The sequence below is a fragment of the Ambystoma mexicanum genome, chromosome 1p (genome assembly GCF_040938575.1).
Source record: "Ambystoma mexicanum isolate Mex_15411 chromosome 1p, UKY_AmexF1_1, whole genome shotgun sequence".
NCBI lineage: Eukaryota > Metazoa > Chordata > Amphibia > Caudata > Ambystomatidae > Ambystoma > Ambystoma mexicanum.
In genome coordinates, this window is record NC_090921.1 from 1,073,474,629 (window position 1) to 1,073,492,007 (window position 17,379).

The window sequence follows — 17,379 nt, forward strand, 5'->3', positions numbered from 1 at the left end:
AGTGGAAAAATGGTATGGAGTCGGAGGATGGGTTTATGGGCTTGGGTTTAATGGCTCTTAATTGTACAGTTCAGGGAGATATCCCCCCTTGTCTGACCTGGTCGAATGGCCTAAGTAGTTCAACCATTGATTATGTCTGTGTTGACAATTGGTTATTTACCAATTGTGTAAACTTTGAGGTTATTCCATCTGCCTTGAGCGATCACTCCATGTTGACAGCTCAATTTGATGTTTTGGTAGATAGGGAATGGGCCACTCAACAGAACTTCAGGCGATTAGGGATCTCCTTGAATGCACTAGGGAATCGTGTTTCTTGGTCACTTAGCCTTGCATTGCGTGTCAATGAGTCCATTAGGAGTAATCCTACTTCTAAATCAGAGGCTGAAGCATTGGCTTCTCTCTCTGTGGACAACTTGGATTGTTTTGTTGAGGGTGTATTATCTGCCAGTGCTTGCTAGGTCTGGTCGTCAAAAGCCTCAGCATGCATGTAGCATCATCCTTGTTACCTGGAGAAGAGAGTTACAATGGCGGGATAGGCAAATTAAGAATAAGTTGGCTTTGGTCCTCTGCCGAGAAAATCAATTGCACAAGACTTATTTTCCACTCCTACAACAACTGACTATGGGTTACCCGGGCCCAAAGGCCCAAAGGCTTCAAATGGACTCTGAATTTATGTTAAGTACTCTTTCCAGTAAAAACTCTAAGGCCTTTTGGGCTTTAATGAATTACACGGATGAGTCACAAGGTGCTAGGCTTGTTCACACAGTTTCAGAAGAATACTGGATTCATCATTTGAAGTTCTTCATGCCCCACCCTCGCTCACTACAACTAATTTTACATCCTTTTGCCTACAAAAGAGGGACCCCTTCGAGTTAGATACTTGTCCGGAGAATTTACTTGATGTGATGAAGGGAACTCATTTGTTTCGTGCCCCTGGTCCCAATCAGCTTTCAGACTATCTTTTCAGGGCAAATTCTTCTATTTGGGCGCCCCTTTCGTCAACATTATCTGAATTTATCACCCGACTGGAGCAATTTCCTCCATCATGGAGACATGCATATGCAATTCCCATTTATAAGAAGGGCGCGAGATCCCATTTAGAAGAAGGGCGTGAGATTGCTCCCCTGTAATTATAGGCCAATTTTAATTCTGGACGCAGACTCGAAAGTCTTTGCTGGTACGTTTCTTCCACATATTGAATCTTGGGCCCAGGAAAGGGGCTCATTTCGAAATGGCAAACTGGGTTCAGAAAAATTATGGGCACAACTCTGAATGGAACCATTCTTAAATGTATTCAGCATTCAGCTTCGGCCAAAGGCGATAAACCAATATATTTGGCCTAGGTGGACTTAACTGCCGTCTTTGATGCTGTAAACCACTCTCTTCTTTGGCACAAATTACAGGGCTGGCATATTCTGATGGGCTTACTTAGACTTCTCGTAGGAATACACTTTATTCATTCAAGTGTGTTTGAATCAGCACGGTTTGCTGTCTCGTCCAATAGCCACAGCACAATAAATTAGGCAGGGGTGCGTTCTTGCCCCATGCTTATTTAATTTATATATGGCGATATTGGCACATATCTTATTCCAAAAGCATTGGCACCTCCGGAATAACAACATCTTGGTGTTCTGCGGCTCGCCTATGCAGACGATTGTCTTATCTTTGACAGCACTCCTATAGGTTTATAGCACCTGCTGGATTAATTTTCTATCTTTGTGAAGGATCATGTTTTGGTCATTAATCCTGTGAAGACAAAGCAGTTGCAACATTTTTGGAGAACAGTGCCCTTCAAGGGGCATGTACAGTAGGTGTGCTTGGAGAGGACAGACTCTCTTCCTTATTAATGCAAAAAACACTGAATCATCTATCCACTCCCCGTTGCATGCAAGGGCGAATACGTTGGCAAATCAGCTATGTAGAGTTCATGCAAGATATGGTAAGTTTTCCCTTTTTGCCAACGATTAGATTCTATGAATTGAGGTTTATGATTCCTCCTTATTTGGAGGCCCAGATTTGGAGAAGAGTCATTCGACTCCCTACAGCAATTTCACACTCGGTTTTGCGCTAGGAGTTCGTTCTCACCTTCCTAAAAGCAAGAGCCCACTAGAGATATTTAGCCCTATATAGTAAGATCTTAGCTCCAGTGGAGAATTCTCTCTATTCCGACTTTTAAACCATCTGCCAGGGGCGGCGTCTTGGGTAATGATGGACATCGAGGGGTTATCAGCAAAACTGTTGAATAGGATAGCGTGTGATTTATTTGGTTTTGACTGGGAATCCTTGCAAAGTGAAGCAAGCATTATCTGACGCAGACTGGGTACAAACAGATAAGGATTTTCATCATTAACCCTCAATGATACATTTGAGGGGTGACCACAAAAAACGAGGCACTCTAGCTACTTACCTCTCGATGTTCCCTGATAAGATCATACGTAGGCACTTAATGCGTTTTCGCTTTCACATCGTTCATACTAGGAACATTCTGCGTAAATACGCCGCTCTGAATGAGGATCTTTCTTTTTGTTGATTTTGTTGAGCGAAATCACACATTGAAACCTTACAACATTTGTTTTTGTATTGTAACTCATTGCAGTCTTTGAGACAGAACGTTTTTAGACGCTTTCTGAATGAACGAGATCCATTTGGTATGTGGAATTGTTTTTTAACTGCGTCTACGACGTCTGTGGTAACATCTGTAGTACATTTTTTAAGAATATTGAAGATTGATTCTGAATTTGATTGAACATGAATGAATCGCCTTTTAATTTAATTTGATCTTGATGGTTTTGTTTTATTTTGGATAGTTGATTATTGATGTTTGACTGATTGTTTTTCGGGGGATTTTCGGCTTCTTTTCTTTTGTCTCTTTTGGATGTTTACTCGATGTATTTATTTAAGGTTATATATAGTTTGACCAATAAAAAAAAAGAGAAGCTTCATATTAAAACAAGCATTGAGAACAATCCTGAACCAGGTGGCCGAAGGCCATGCTCCAAGCATCGTGTCCAATGGACATTGCCACAGGCCATGACTAATGGGTACTGTTGGTGTGTTTCAGGTGTCTAGGAAATTGCCAAAGCCAATGTGCCAAACACAGTGTGCATGGACCATGGCGACAGGTCACTCTAATGGGTATGGTGCATGTTTTTGTGGTGCCCGTGTCATAAGTACTGTGGGCATGGCTGAAGACTTGCTATCGGCACAGTGCACAGCGGATGTGGTTGCAGGCCATGCACAGTTGACACTTTGGGTCTTTCTGACGGCCTCAGAGTATGTCCAAAGGCCATGCCCTGGGCAAAGAGTCCACTGGCCATGTCCAATGGGATCTGAGGATGTGTTTGGGGTGCATCTGCAGCCTGTTTTTTACACACATCAGTGCTGCCATATACAATGTCATCAGTGATGTCATGGATGATATAATGTGCAATGTCATCTGTGAGATCATGTGTGGGGTCACGAGCAGTGCATGCAGAGTTATGCTTATACATGTACCATGACTGGTAAATGTATGTGTTTCTGCTGGTTTGCGCTACCACCAAAACACCCCTTTAACCATTATTTTTAAAGCTCGATTCCAAAATTTGTCAAAGATAAACCTAATTGTACCAGACCTTTAGCACATTTTTATTATATATATATATATATATATATATATACAGAGATCTACGGGGCTTTGGGCCTCCCGGGATCTGACTCACAAAACGGAGGATCCAAGGCAGCCGTTGTTTACAAAAGTGATTTTTTACAAATATGTAACGTTTTGATGTGTATATGTAGTAATTTTATAGTATTATCAAGTTTGATCAGGTTTAGAAATCCTCACATCTTTTCACAAAAGGCACTGGGCCTCATTACGACCCTGGCGGAAATCGCGGTGCAAAATGCACCATGGAGCACGGCGGAAAGCTGCCGATAGCGCCATGGGGGTTGGCGGATTTTCCGCCCCATTCCGACCTTGGCGGGGCGGTAAATCCCCATCCCCCATTTTACCCTTCCCCATTCCCATTTTTGCCCCATAGGGTATAATGGGAGTGGGGAAGGCGTTAATTACGCCACCGTAAAATACGGTGGCGTAATTAACAACAAGGTCCCGTAGCGCCATGGATTTCTCCGCCCGGAAAAACCAGGCGGAAAACGCTCCATGGCGCTACGGGAACTCGTAGTAGGGCGGACGGGTCCGCCGCGAATAACGCTGGCGTAAACCCACTCCGCCAGGGTCGTAATGAGGCCCACTGTCCCATAACATAGAGCACATTGTGAACATTTGTATTGAAATTCATCGAAGCAGAGTGTAAATATGTGGGATTATTGTCTAGGCTGACCTCCCACCCCACTATTCCACTGGCATTGAACTACCCCCTGAGGACTCATTCACGAGTGACACCATTGCCTTCTGATCTAAGGGTCACGTGAGCCATTCAAGAGTCAAGATCAAGTGTCAGCAGAGGCCACTGCGCGCGCAGGCTGGGCCCCGGCATCAATGAGCAGTGGGCCTGAGCCGCCATCAATTCTAGGATGAAACACCATATGCAGTCTAAATGATGGACGAAGAGACTGTTTTACCATTTGGGGATTTCATGAATCCAACGTCTAGGACTTCGTTTTATTATCCTGCAGAAATCGCCCATCTTTGGCCCAACACACTAGTTTGCTTCCTTGAGGCGTCAGTGGTAAACCTTCAAGTGCATTTAAACAGAAGTTTCAGCTAAAGTGATGAACGTAGCGTAGGTGTAGTTGATGAAAGTGCCGAGGAAGTGCGTAGCAAAGCAATACCAGTGGAACCCCAAAAGGAATTGTATTATTGTGAAGAGAAGGCGACCACAGGGCAATGAACTCGTTTGGGAGATTGCAGATTGAAACCCAGCCTTATCTAATGCTATCTTGCCTACAGAACAGAGCATTTGAGTGCCTAGAGGTTTGTATGCATGTTCTGGTGCCACTCAAGGGCCTAGGGACCGGAGACCCAGCCCAGACCCCGTGGTGTACTTATGGTTACTGTGTGTATAGCGGCTGCTTGATCCGTGCCTGTTGTCTGGCATTGCCACATGCGTCGGTGGCTCAGGCAGAAGGCAACACTTTTGCTATTTACAAAACACCAAAACATGCAAACAAAAAGACATTGCAACAAAGATAAAGGACTAGCACACAGGGCTCGTTAGATGTGTATTCTCTGATTCTCAAACTCAATGCCACGCAGACAGGGAGACTGGTCTTATGCACCAATCGCAGAAGTTCCACAGGACCGAAACAAGGTAAGAACAGGCAGATGCCTTGCATCACAGCAAAGTGCAAACCAGGAAGAAAAAACCCAGCATCAGGGCTTCTTAGAAACGGCACCATATTGCAAAAACTTTGCACCGGTGCAAGGGCAATTGTGCGCAGCAGTTGCATTGGTTAAATAATTGTCTTAATAAAAATACCTAGGAGCTCATGTTGCTCCTGACCTGTTTGCACTCAGGAGTAGCCAGGTCACCACCGCCAAGTTTTCATCAGTGAGGTGCAAATGTAAAGGTCAAAAGGCGGTGTACAAGCATGTACAACACATTTTGTCTTTCACATTTGCACTCCGCAGTGCAAAGTGAGTAGCTGGCATGCCAGGAAGCATTTACTTTTCATTATGAGCACCGGTGCTCTTTGCATGTCATGGAGTGCTTCGTTTCAATGGTACACGCTGTGTACAATGGATCCCTATGGGGGCCGCCTGCTTGATGCTGGTGAATGAAAATGCATGTCGACGCAAATGCTGGAGCATTCTTATGGCGGAGAGGAAGGGAGGTGGTGTAAACACAAGACGCGTTCCGCCCCGCCTCTCCACTATACAAATGAATGGAAATGAGCCGTGGCATCAATGGAAGACATAAGGACCTTACGCAAGGCTTGTATGCTTCTCATTGATGTTACGGCTCAATTGATCATGAGCCGTGTATTGTGGCGGCATTAAGCAGATTGTCGCCAAGTGCTAATACTGTGCACATTGCCCTGCCTCCGTGCAAGCATTCTGTTATGCCGGACACAGTTCCAAGTAATCCATCCGCATGGTTTTAGAGCGGCAAGTCATGATGCATCATCTTATTAAAAACCTTATTACATCGCAACATCCTCCTGAAGGGTGGTGTGATTGCGGGAGTGCATATCTTTTGAGAAGGGGCTAACTCACCGCGTGGAAGAAAGGAAAGCAGGAGTGAGAATGTTTTTACTAGAATACACAAGTACACATTAAGAATCAGAGGGCAGGGCAATGTGATTACAGACTCTTCAGATCGGGAAATGTATCTACCTCGCCGACGTACTTTTATTGCCCTCAGGTGGATTCTTGCTAAGTGCTCCAGAAACCACACTTCTTAGAGCCCTGCGTTGGTGTGGAGATGTAAACTAATATCACAACAAAGAGGCGGCCATTTTCCCAGTAGTCTCATGAGCAACTCTACTGGATTAAGGAGAGTGTACATTCTCTGAAATGTCTAAATGCCCACATCTACACAGTGTCATGCTCACGGACATGACGTGTGAGGGCTTGAAGGGGGGATTTGGGAGGAGACTGGAAGAGGAGGGCCAGAGCAAACGGAAGAACCGTGCAGAACAGTCACTCGTGAAGAAAATAAAATGTATGTAATGTTTTCAATGCTGGACAAAGGCCACGAGGATGGGATCATTGAGGCAACCTCTTAATCCAGACTGCCTATTCTTTGCTTTGTTAGTGTCCCTGTATCCTGGTGCAGTTGGTGTGAACTCTTCGGCTCTGTGGGGTCTTAGACAGGTGTTTGGCCTTGTGAAAGATGTGCACAAAAACTGAACATGATTGATTTTTCCAGGTTCATGAAATTCTTGGCCCAGGGCTGGGCAGTCATTGAGGCTTGTAGGATCACAAGATCACTCCACTCTGGTGAAGAGCAAGGACACGAGTAGAGGTGTATAGGGAACATAAAGAACCAGCGCCCTCACTCGCCAGTCTTTAGCATAGGGTCTGTGCCAGTTGCTCTGAGCCTGCACAAACACCACGCCTGGCACTGCTAACACTACTAACAGATGTCTCTCTGAGCTCATATTTGGGGAACTGTTCAAATAAATCTGTCTTAACTCACTAACCACTCACAAAATCATTGCGACGAAGATTCCTTACAATCTTATCCCCCTGCTCAGCATAGAATGATGAAGAAAGATGCTGCTCAGCGGAGAGCGACAAAGACATGCTGCTCAGCACAGAATGATGAAGAAACATGCTGCTCAGCAGAGAGCGACAAAGACACATGCTGCTCAGCAGAGAGCGACAAAGACACATGCTGCTCAGCACAGAATAATGAAGACACATGCTGCTCAGCGGAGAGCGACAAAGACACATGCTGCTCAGCATAGAATGATGAAGACACATGCTGCTCAGCACAGAATGATGAAGACACATGCTGCTCAGCGGAGAGCGACAAAGACACATGCTGCTCAGCACAGAATGATGAAGACACATGCTGCTCAGCACAGAATGATGAAGACACATGCTGCTCAGCACAGAATGATGAAGAAACATGCTGCTCAGCACAGAATGATGAAGACACATGCTGCTCAGCGGAGAGCGACAAAGACACATGCTGCTCAGCACAGAATGATGAAGACATGCTGCTCAGCATAGAATGATGAAGACACATGCTGCTCAGCATAGAATGATGAAGACACATGCTGCTCAGCACAGAAAGATGAAGACACATGCTGCTCAGCACAGAATGTTGAAGATACATGCTGCTCAGTGGAGAGCGACAAAGACACATGCTGCTCAGCATAGAATGATGAAGACACTGCTGCTCAGCATAGAATGATGAAGACACATGCTGCTCAGCATAGAATGATGAAGACACATGCTGCTCAGCACAGAATGATGAAGACACATGCTGCTCAGCACAGAATGATGAAGAAACATGCTGCTCAGCACAGAATGATGAAGACACATGCTGCTCAGCGGAGAGCGACAAAGACACATGCTGCTCAGCACAGAATGATGAAGACATGCTGCTCAGCATAGAATGATGAAGACACATGCTGCTCAGCATAGAATGATGAAGACACATGCTGCTCAGCACAGAAAGATGAAGACACATGCTGCTCAGCACAGAATGTTCAAGATACATGCTGCTCAGTGGAGAGCGACAAAGACACATGCTGCTCAGCATAGAATGATGAAGACACTGCTGCTCAGCATAGAATGATGAAGACACATGCTGCTCAGCATAGAATGATGAAGACACATGCTGCTCAGCATAGAATGATGAAGACACATGCTGCTCAGCATAGAATGATGAAGACACATGCTGCTCAGCATAGAATGATGAAGACACATGCTGCTCAGCACAGAATGATGAAGACACATGCTGCTCAGCACAGAATGATGAAGACACATGCTGCTCAGTGGAGAGCGACAAAGACACATGCTGCTCAGCATAGAATGATGAAGACACATGCTGCTCAGCATAGAATGATGAAGACACATGCTGCTCAGCATAGAATGATGAAGACACATGCTGCTCAGCATAGAATGATGAAGACGCATGCTGCTCAGCATAGAATGATGAAGACACATGCTGCTCAGCGGAGAGCCACATAGACACATGCTGCTCAGCAGAGAATGATGAAGACACATGCTGCTCAGCACAGAATTATGAAGACACATGCTGCTCAGCACAGAATTATGAAGACACATGCTGCTCAGCACAGAATGATGAAGACACATGCTGCTCAGCACAGAATGATGAAGACGCATGCTGCTCAGCACAGAATGATGAAGACACATGTTCATTATCAGAGAACGACGAAGACACATGTTGATCAGAGTACACACGCAACCAACTCAACACCAAACTCTGTCACGTTTTGATCCTCAGCCATTAATCGTGTCACATGTATAAGGGATCCACAAGATGGCCAGCAAGAGGCCGATGAAGAAAAGAAAACAAAGGAATGTAATTTGCACACCTGAGTCATGCCTTTTCTTCGTTGCATGACACACAGCACTTCTGCTTTCCAGAGTATGACCAACGTTGTGATTCAGTGAAATCAGCTTCCTATCAAATGGTTAATATTATAATTAAAAATGATATCGCAGCCAGGAAACTGGGGTCCTTCATGACTTTTCACCAGTTGTGTCCATGGTCTAGTCTTCTTGCCCTCAAGAGGTGCTCTGAGCACACACCGTCTTACTTTTATTACCTGGCATGTCCCATATGAAAAACTATTCGGAGATTCCCTCTTTGGGTTTCCTAGAGTCTACCTCAAGCATCGCCATTTCCCTAGCTGCCGCCTGTATGGGCAATGGTCTGGTATTACTTTAAGGAAATTCGAGGTGGCTGCATAGTGCACCATCATCAGAAGAGTATTAGAGGGGCGCTATTTACAATCGACAATCATCAAGTTGGGACCCACTGTAAAGAAAATGACATTTCACCTGGGACAGCATACTTCTCTAAAATGGCCCTGCCTTGCTGGGTTAAAGATGTGCAGAGTGCGAGATAGTGACAATTAGAACACAGTGGGAACCAGTCCATGTGTTCCGGGTCCTCTGTGTGCAGAATACAGGTTAGCCGGGAGAATTGTGGCAAGTGTGGTCCCTCTTCGGGTTCTGAAGAGGAGAGACAGTGATGCTCCTTGCTTCCCGGTCATCACTCTGTCTCTTCAGATGGGTGAGGCTTGCATGCCACAGTTCCCTCTTTCTTTGAGGTTAGTACAACTTTCCAAGATAAGTTTTTTTTCCATAGTTTGACATGTTACATCCAGTTTCAAGAGGGGCTGCAACAGAAACAAACTGTCTGGCCCTACCGAACACTGGATGTTCAGCGGGTAGGTCGCAGGAGTCCCATCAGCAGAACCTATTCATTTTACTCTTTACATTATTTATTTATTTCGACGTCTTGACTCGACATCCAGGACATCTGGAGCCACAATCCTGGTGCTATATTTTAATGGCAAGCTCTATTAGTTGCTATTTATGTACCTCCAAAGTGAGGTGAGGAGTTGGTTTAGCAACGTATACAACTCTTTTCTTCGTCAAATTACATACACATTTCGTAGTGCTGAAGACTAGCTTTAAATTGGGCCTGGATGGCCCATTAAACAAACATGAAACTCACGTTTTGATAATTACACTCTCGTTGTTGCATATATAGTGCAGAGTTTTTAATTCTTATGAGACTCAACAATTCAGTAGGAACAATTTAATACCTCATTACAAAACCAAGATATGATGGTATAATTGCAGCTTAAATCCTAATTGTGTACATTATTTTAGATTATTGCCCAGCTCAGACTTTGCTCACTTCATGCTATAATACAAGTTGGACAAGTTTTTGTGTCTCCCAGATCAGAGCAAAAGGGGCACCTTCTATGGAAAGAAGGCAATGTCTTTCCATTAGCAACCCTTCTCCCTTAGACAAAATGATTGCTGGACCCAGCACCAAAAATGGTTCCATGACTCTGTCCCGACAAACAGATGTCAACTCCGAACAGGAAGGACAAACGTGCACTAAACATTTACCCTGCATGCTTTGTAGCTAGCCATGTTTTATAGGCAGGGACTACGACCTGGGATTTCAGAACGAGGAAAGGCTATCCTCAAGAGATCACCCTTATTCCCACGATAGCAACAGTGGGAGGGTGGTCCATTTCAGGGAAGTTCCTGTTCCTGTCTCGGGAGAATAGCTCAGGGGGCAACATGCTTGCCTTGGAAGCAAGACGACACGGAGCACCACGGGTTTGAGCCCCAGTTCTGCGCTTAGAAACCTTTGGGTACTAAGTGTGTTATAAATAACCTATAATAACACACGTTGGACTCTAGAAACACACCAATTGAGGATAACCAAGCGGTCGCCCACTTTATTTAAAAAAAAAAACCTCTTTTGTGTGCAGAGCTCATTTTCTGATAAAGTTTCTCTTTCTACTGCTCGACCTGGCCCGAGGACTAATGTGGCCTTTTGCATGACTGATTGGAGTCACTAGAGTGATCTATGCACTGGTAAGCCGGTGCTTAGAATCCCTCAGATGCAGTGCCAGGCATTTGTATTCTTTTCAGTTCCTGTGGTTGAGGATTGTGTGAAGACCCTCCAAAGCAAGCCATCATGTCTCCTTTGGGGATCTGCTGCAATGCTCCTCGAGTTCTTCAAGATCGTGCTTAGGCAAATGTAGATGGGACCTTGTTGGAACCAATCGTCGTTGTCTCCAGAAAACTGCAATTTGCGATCTTGGCATTTGGCGACATTGACTTGGCTACTTCGGGTGGATGGAGGCGTAGTGACATTCAATTCCCTATGAGCAGCAAACCCAAGGTGGACAGGACCTTCGCTTTCATTCCAGTGTTTTGAAGACGCAGAATTCAAAGATTCAACAAGGGCTAAAATACAAAATGTTGCATCTGACAGGACCAGGAGCTTGGGAATGTAGAATTGAGTCAGACATGTTCCTGCATCAGCAACTACTTTTCGACACTCACAACAGAAATTTGCCACACATGAAAACACCCAATATGAGGGTAAATGTACCTGGGAACCAAACCTCTACCAGGTGTCCTCCATTTTAGTCTCAGTCCAAAACCAACTAAGGACCTGTGTCTACAATGACATTTTCCTGAACACTTTTCTCCTGACATAGACAAAAAAATAGCCATGCAGTTACCCTTTATTTTCAAACTCTGGCACTAAAGCCCTATTGGACAAGTACAATTAGCGTTTTCCCTGCTGGGGTATGTTTGTTTCTGTTATCACCCCAAATGTTCTAGAAGTATCTAGTGAACTAATTTGAACCCTTTCTATATATCCCTTTAAAGAGTCAAAGAAAGTAAGGTCCAGCTACACCTTACATTCCTTAACCATTTTATTTGTTGCATTCTCCTTGGTATTTCCTTTGCCGCTGGACTCTTTTGCTGGACTAATTCTTGTTTTCAGCCACTGGCAACTACAAGTTATGTAAGGGAGCCTTTCTGTCACTTCAGGTTGAACCACAAGGGTTTGGGTGTTCGGAAAAGGTTTTTCTGTGTCCCTCCCATGTTGTGTTAGTTCTAATGATGACCAGGCTGTGGCATGTCTCTGAAGACCTCTGTCCCATACCCTCTAGCTACGAGGACTTTGTCCAGCATGTATGCAGGGATCTGTCATATGTGGGTGGTGCTTTTGGGAAGTTCAGTGTGCCCATCACACTGATATGTCAAGCATAACATTTTCATCCCAATCTTTCAGACATCATAGTCTGAAAACTGCATCTCCTCCCAAATGACTGATCATTACTGAAAACTCAGAACTTGGAGAGGAATTCCAAATAAATGTTTTATCAATGGCAGAACAGAAAGCATTTTCCACCCAGCTTGTTTTCAAGAATTGGCCAGAATTCAGTGAAATTCTGGTAGTGCGAATTGGATTTGCCAAAACCTTTGTCTCTTATGACAAATATATTGGCTATGTTCACAATTGATCCCACACCTATAAGTAAGCGTTGCGCCTAGGCCTAGCACCTTGCGCCTAGTGCCTAGCACCTTGCATAGGCCGCGCGCCTTGCATTCCCGGTCTGCCCAGCCTGTTCTTACCTCCTCACCTCCGGCCCTGCCTCTGTTCCACCACCACGCTCTGTTCTTCGTCCTGGTTCCTGCCTGCACAGCATTCATCCGGCCCATGGAGCTACCTCTCCTCCTATGTGCTCCGCGCACTCAAGGACTTATTCACCATCCCTGTCCTGATCCTGAATGTGACACGTTCACGCATCGTTCTCTCTACAACAACTTCTGACTGCTCCACTAACTCTGACGCGGTTCTCTGATGGTGGTTGCAGCCGCCTGTTACCCTATACCGTTACATTGCTGCCATGGTTTCCAAGGCCTGGTCCTTTGAATCGAGTGTAGCTCGATGCTGTACTCATAGTCTGGTGTAACGTTTAATGTCATTCTTGCTGTGTTGCTGGCACTCCACCTCTGCAGCCCTATCACTTCTGCTGCTGCCTTCTCAATGAGTCGTTTTTTTTCTAGATGTTGGCATTCTATCTCTGCAGCCCTACCACTTTCACTGAGCCTACTTACTGCTGTATCATGTCTGTTGTATCACGTCTGTATCACCTTCCTCCCCTTCGGCACCTCCCTTCGTCCCCCTCTCCCCCTTTTTCATGTTCAGTACTTGCACATTCTAAAAATTCTCACAACCTAATCAGAATGTTTATGCGTTGTCTCTCTCCACTTCCCCTCCTCCCCCACTCCACTGCTCTAGCAATTTAGCACTTGCACGTTCTGAATGTTTCAAGACCTTTTAAGAATGTTTTGGTTTTTTGTTTTGACCTTCCCAGTCCCATCCCCCCTTGTCTTGATGCACCTTGAAAAACAATTTTGCTGCATAGTGCGCATTAAAAAGAACCCCCCAAAAATAATACATTTTGCAATGTTCCAGTTACAAACAGAGAAAAGATTTGAATTTCTACTATTAAGTATCAATACTTTTAAACTTTCTGTATGGGGACGATTCACAAAAACTTTCTCCGGGAGCAAGTGGGACTTATGGCTGGAAAAATGTGTACCTAATGCCAGAATATATTATCCCTATGCATTAAAGCACCTACTCATGATTCACACAAAAAGCATGACCACCGATCAGCCTTATGCGTGATTTAAGGTTACGCACAGAAGCATAAACTTGCACAGTTGCAAAGTAGTAGTTGTCGTAGTAGCAGACCATCAAAAGTAGACATTCCCAGTCGCATGCCTGGCTATTGTGTCAGACCCAAATTTGCCTGAGCAATTAGCGTGGCCTAGACTACAAAATTAATTTCATGAACAACCCACAATGATTACCAGCCTAAGTTTGCCTTCTTGGTGGTGTAGCTACTGGCGAAAAGCTTCTTATAGAGTAAATCAAATCAGATCTATGCTGTTTTCCCACAGGCCAGATCTGCCAAAGCTCGGTTTCCTGTGCTCGACTTTGGCACTGCGGGAAAACACAATTCTTGCTCATTCACCGCCTCTGCATCCTCCTCTAATATGGGGTCACCCCTGAAAGCTCTGTAATCTTGGGGATCACCTTCCCACACCCATCTCCCTCATCTTGTGTGCGGCCCTGCTCTCCTGCCAGACCCTGCTCAGGTCCACCTCAGGACTCTACCCACTTCCCATGACATCCGACCCCAAAAGCCCACCCCCACAGGCATCATATCAGAACCTGTACCTCACCCCATCCCCAACTTTCCCGCCCCCACCACCGCCAATTCCTGTATGTGCATATAGTCCTGGTGTTATTTCTTGAAAGGCATCACCATTTGAGAAAGGCAGCCTGTTGGGAAACAAAATGTGCAAGCGTGGACGGATCGATTTAGATCTTAGTCAACGTTGAGCAAATGTCTATTTCAATAACTGAATGGTCATTGAATACATGTGCGGGCCCAAGGTTGTATCTCCCAGGAAAAGTAGAGCGGCATATCTTTGGTAGAAGCTAGAAGGGACACACATTCTGGACCACTCAGAAGCCTCTTTAGTGCAGGGGGTGCCCGCTAATCAGGAGCCCACTTTTTGGCCCAAGTCCTTAGCATGTTCCTGGTAGGTGGGGATCTCAGGGTGCCATCACCGCATTTGGCACAGGGGCCACCATGAACCTGTGTTACACAACTTCACATATCTGTAAATATTGGCCTGCAAGTACCTTGGAAAAACCACCCTTTTACCCAACATTTGGCCAAGGCTCTAAGAAATGAGAGAAGATGTCAGGGTCTTTGGATCAAAGTAAGGTCTTCTGAGAAGGCTTTGAGAAATCCCAGCAGCTAGGAGGTGGCTGAAAACAACATGAATAAAAAGGAATCTAAGAGAGAGAGATGTGATGTCAACACCTACTGTTATGTCCAAATTTGGAATGTCTTCCACACTTGTTGAGCACAATCAGCATAACGGACAGGAAAAGGCAGGCAAACACGGCCAGTCCCACTGCCACGGAGACCTGTGGAGAGCAAGCAATTATGGGTAAGAAGTTGCTTATCAGCTCCAGCAGAATGTATGCACCACGCGGCTGCCCTTGCACATGCTTATGCTTGCACTAACCACACAGTCAGCATAGTTCTTTTAATGAGCCCTACAGCTTGTGCTACTCTGAGTGATACTACTAATCAGCATGGCAGGCCAACGTGGCTGTTAAAGGACGCATATATGCACAGTCTGTGGAGAAACTGCATTAAAGTTATCAAAGTCAGGATCATTATTGTATATTAGATCGTAAATGATTTATGGAAAAATATTTTGTTTCATAATTTCACTGAAAAACACAAAAGCTGAGCAATTGTACATTTTTGAAATATGTAGAATTAACTTTTGCAGGTCCCCAGTCTTTATGCAATAATGCAGCAACATGTCCCCCTGGGACTCTTGGATCACAGAGTGCGGCCATTCTGAACCAGTGGTAGCAGACCAAAAGATGAGCACATTAACTGTGCTTAGGGTGACCAGATTAAAGAAATGGGACAGGCAATAGATATAGAAGTAGGACTACAGTAAACACAAACAGGACTCTATGTTGGTGGCCTGTCACAGGGGGAGTGTGCACAAGCACACACCTCTCATTGGAGGAGAGCAGCCAGGGAGGGGAAGGGGAAGGAAATTGGGGTGTGAAAAGCACTCACGCTAGCCGGAAGTGTGGCCCTGCCATATCAGGATTTTTTTATCAGTTCCCGTCAAAAACTGGGACTATAGCCACCCTTTCCTCCAATCCCATGATGGGTTTTAAAACTCCCAAAGCTCTACGGACGCCGGGACCAAGGGGTAAATACTAGAACAGCCCTAGCCAAACCGGGATGTCTGGTCACCTTAACTGTGCTGGCAGATCCACTGGGCAAAAGGTAATAATGGGTTCATAATTTCAGACCCAGTAGGTAATGTCATGTATCGAAGCAGTCATGCAGAATAGGGCAAACACTGCATATCTACAGAACATTGCATTACATTCTATCAACCAATGTGTTCATTGATTTGCCACGAACTGTGACCATCATTGTTCGCCTGAGAATTGATGATGTCCTGCTAGAGCAGGGGTCTGCTACCTGCGGCTCTCCAGGTACACGACTCCCATCAGCCCCAGCCAGCATTTTCAATGGGGAGGAACCATGGTATTTGAAGTCCAAAACATCTGGAGAGCCGAAGGCTGCAGACCAATGTGCTAGATAATATCAGAAGCCCATCCTTCTACCACATAGTGCACTTTCCACAGATTGTGGCTACATTATGCTGCAAAATGTGCCCATTGCGCCACAAAAAATTGTCCTTAATGTGCAACCGAATATTATTATTGTGCTGTGCAGTGTTTGATTGTTTGGTTGCAGAATATTACATTCATGTTGGCAGAGACCGTATGATCAGTGTGCTGCACAAACAGGCCACCATTGTGGCCAGTAATGGATAACAAACTGCAGCAAAACGTGGCCATCATTATGCCACAATAGAGGCTCATCGTGTGGCAAAACAGCCATTATTCCAGAATATCATGTGCTCAACATCGCACTGAGAAATATGTTCAAAATGACAGCACTGTGGTGAAAACATGACATTATTTAGCTGCATGACATGAATGTGAGTGCACTGAAGAAACATGGCCATTATTTTGCTGCACAAAATGTCCACCTTTCCATCACTCTGCTGCGGATTACCGACTTCATGTTGCCACTGTTTATGACCCCCCCCCCCCGCTGAAATGCAAACTATGCAAATCATGTAAGTTTAGATAATGGCGTTCTGCGCCCGAGCGCATGTAATTGGGTCAGAGAATGCGCCCACATGTCCAAACGAGCATGCTCGCCATTATTCCTTGGAATGTTGCCATAATAATGCTAATACATGTACCCAGCCTTTTGTCTCAGAACATTGCAATATTTACACATAATATTGATAATGTCAAGGTCCTGAATGGTACTTATATCGACATGAGACCTCAACTTCCAACACACCTCACAGAGTGGGTACGATAGCTCAGTTGTTTGATGAACCAGCATTGAAAGGGGGTAAACTTTTGGCTCGTCTAATCCAATTTATAGTCCTCGGCTTGCCATGATCAGACACAAAAATCTGAACTCAGAAGGTATAATGTGGCAATTGTTAAGCAAGGTCAGCTACCAGATGTTGTCCTCAATATCCAGAAAGCCATGTCTCAGTGTTAGAGGTGTCGAACATCACCACGCGTCGTGCCATAATGTTCTATGAAGCATAGGAATATGTGTTGTGTTATTTCAGTTTGAGCGGCACACGTAGTGGGCCTCAGTACGACATTGCCGGTACCCTGCCGGTAGAGCCACCAGGATACCGGCAAATGGAGATACCGTTTCCGGCACTCGGTCCGGCGCCATTGCTGCCGGAATCTGAGTGCCAGAATGACAGTGTAAATTCCCATTCATGGAGTCCCACAG

The 17,379-nt window shown here is 45.1% G+C and overlaps 1 protein-coding gene across 2 annotated transcripts in view; it reads right to left on the reverse strand.

The window, feature by feature from the left end:
• The window catches only part of NTRK1 (neurotrophic receptor tyrosine kinase 1), a 336,100-nt gene that overhangs the window by 88,911 nt on the left and 229,810 nt on the right, over positions 1 to 17,379 (reverse strand). For both annotated transcript variants that reach the window (XM_069604563.1, XM_069604566.1), the window contains exon 11: positions 14,828 to 14,930. In XM_069604563.1, coding sequence (XP_069460664.1) covers positions 14,828 to 14,930 — 103 coding nt within the window. The remainder of the gene's footprint in view (positions 1 to 14,827; positions 14,931 to 17,379) is intronic.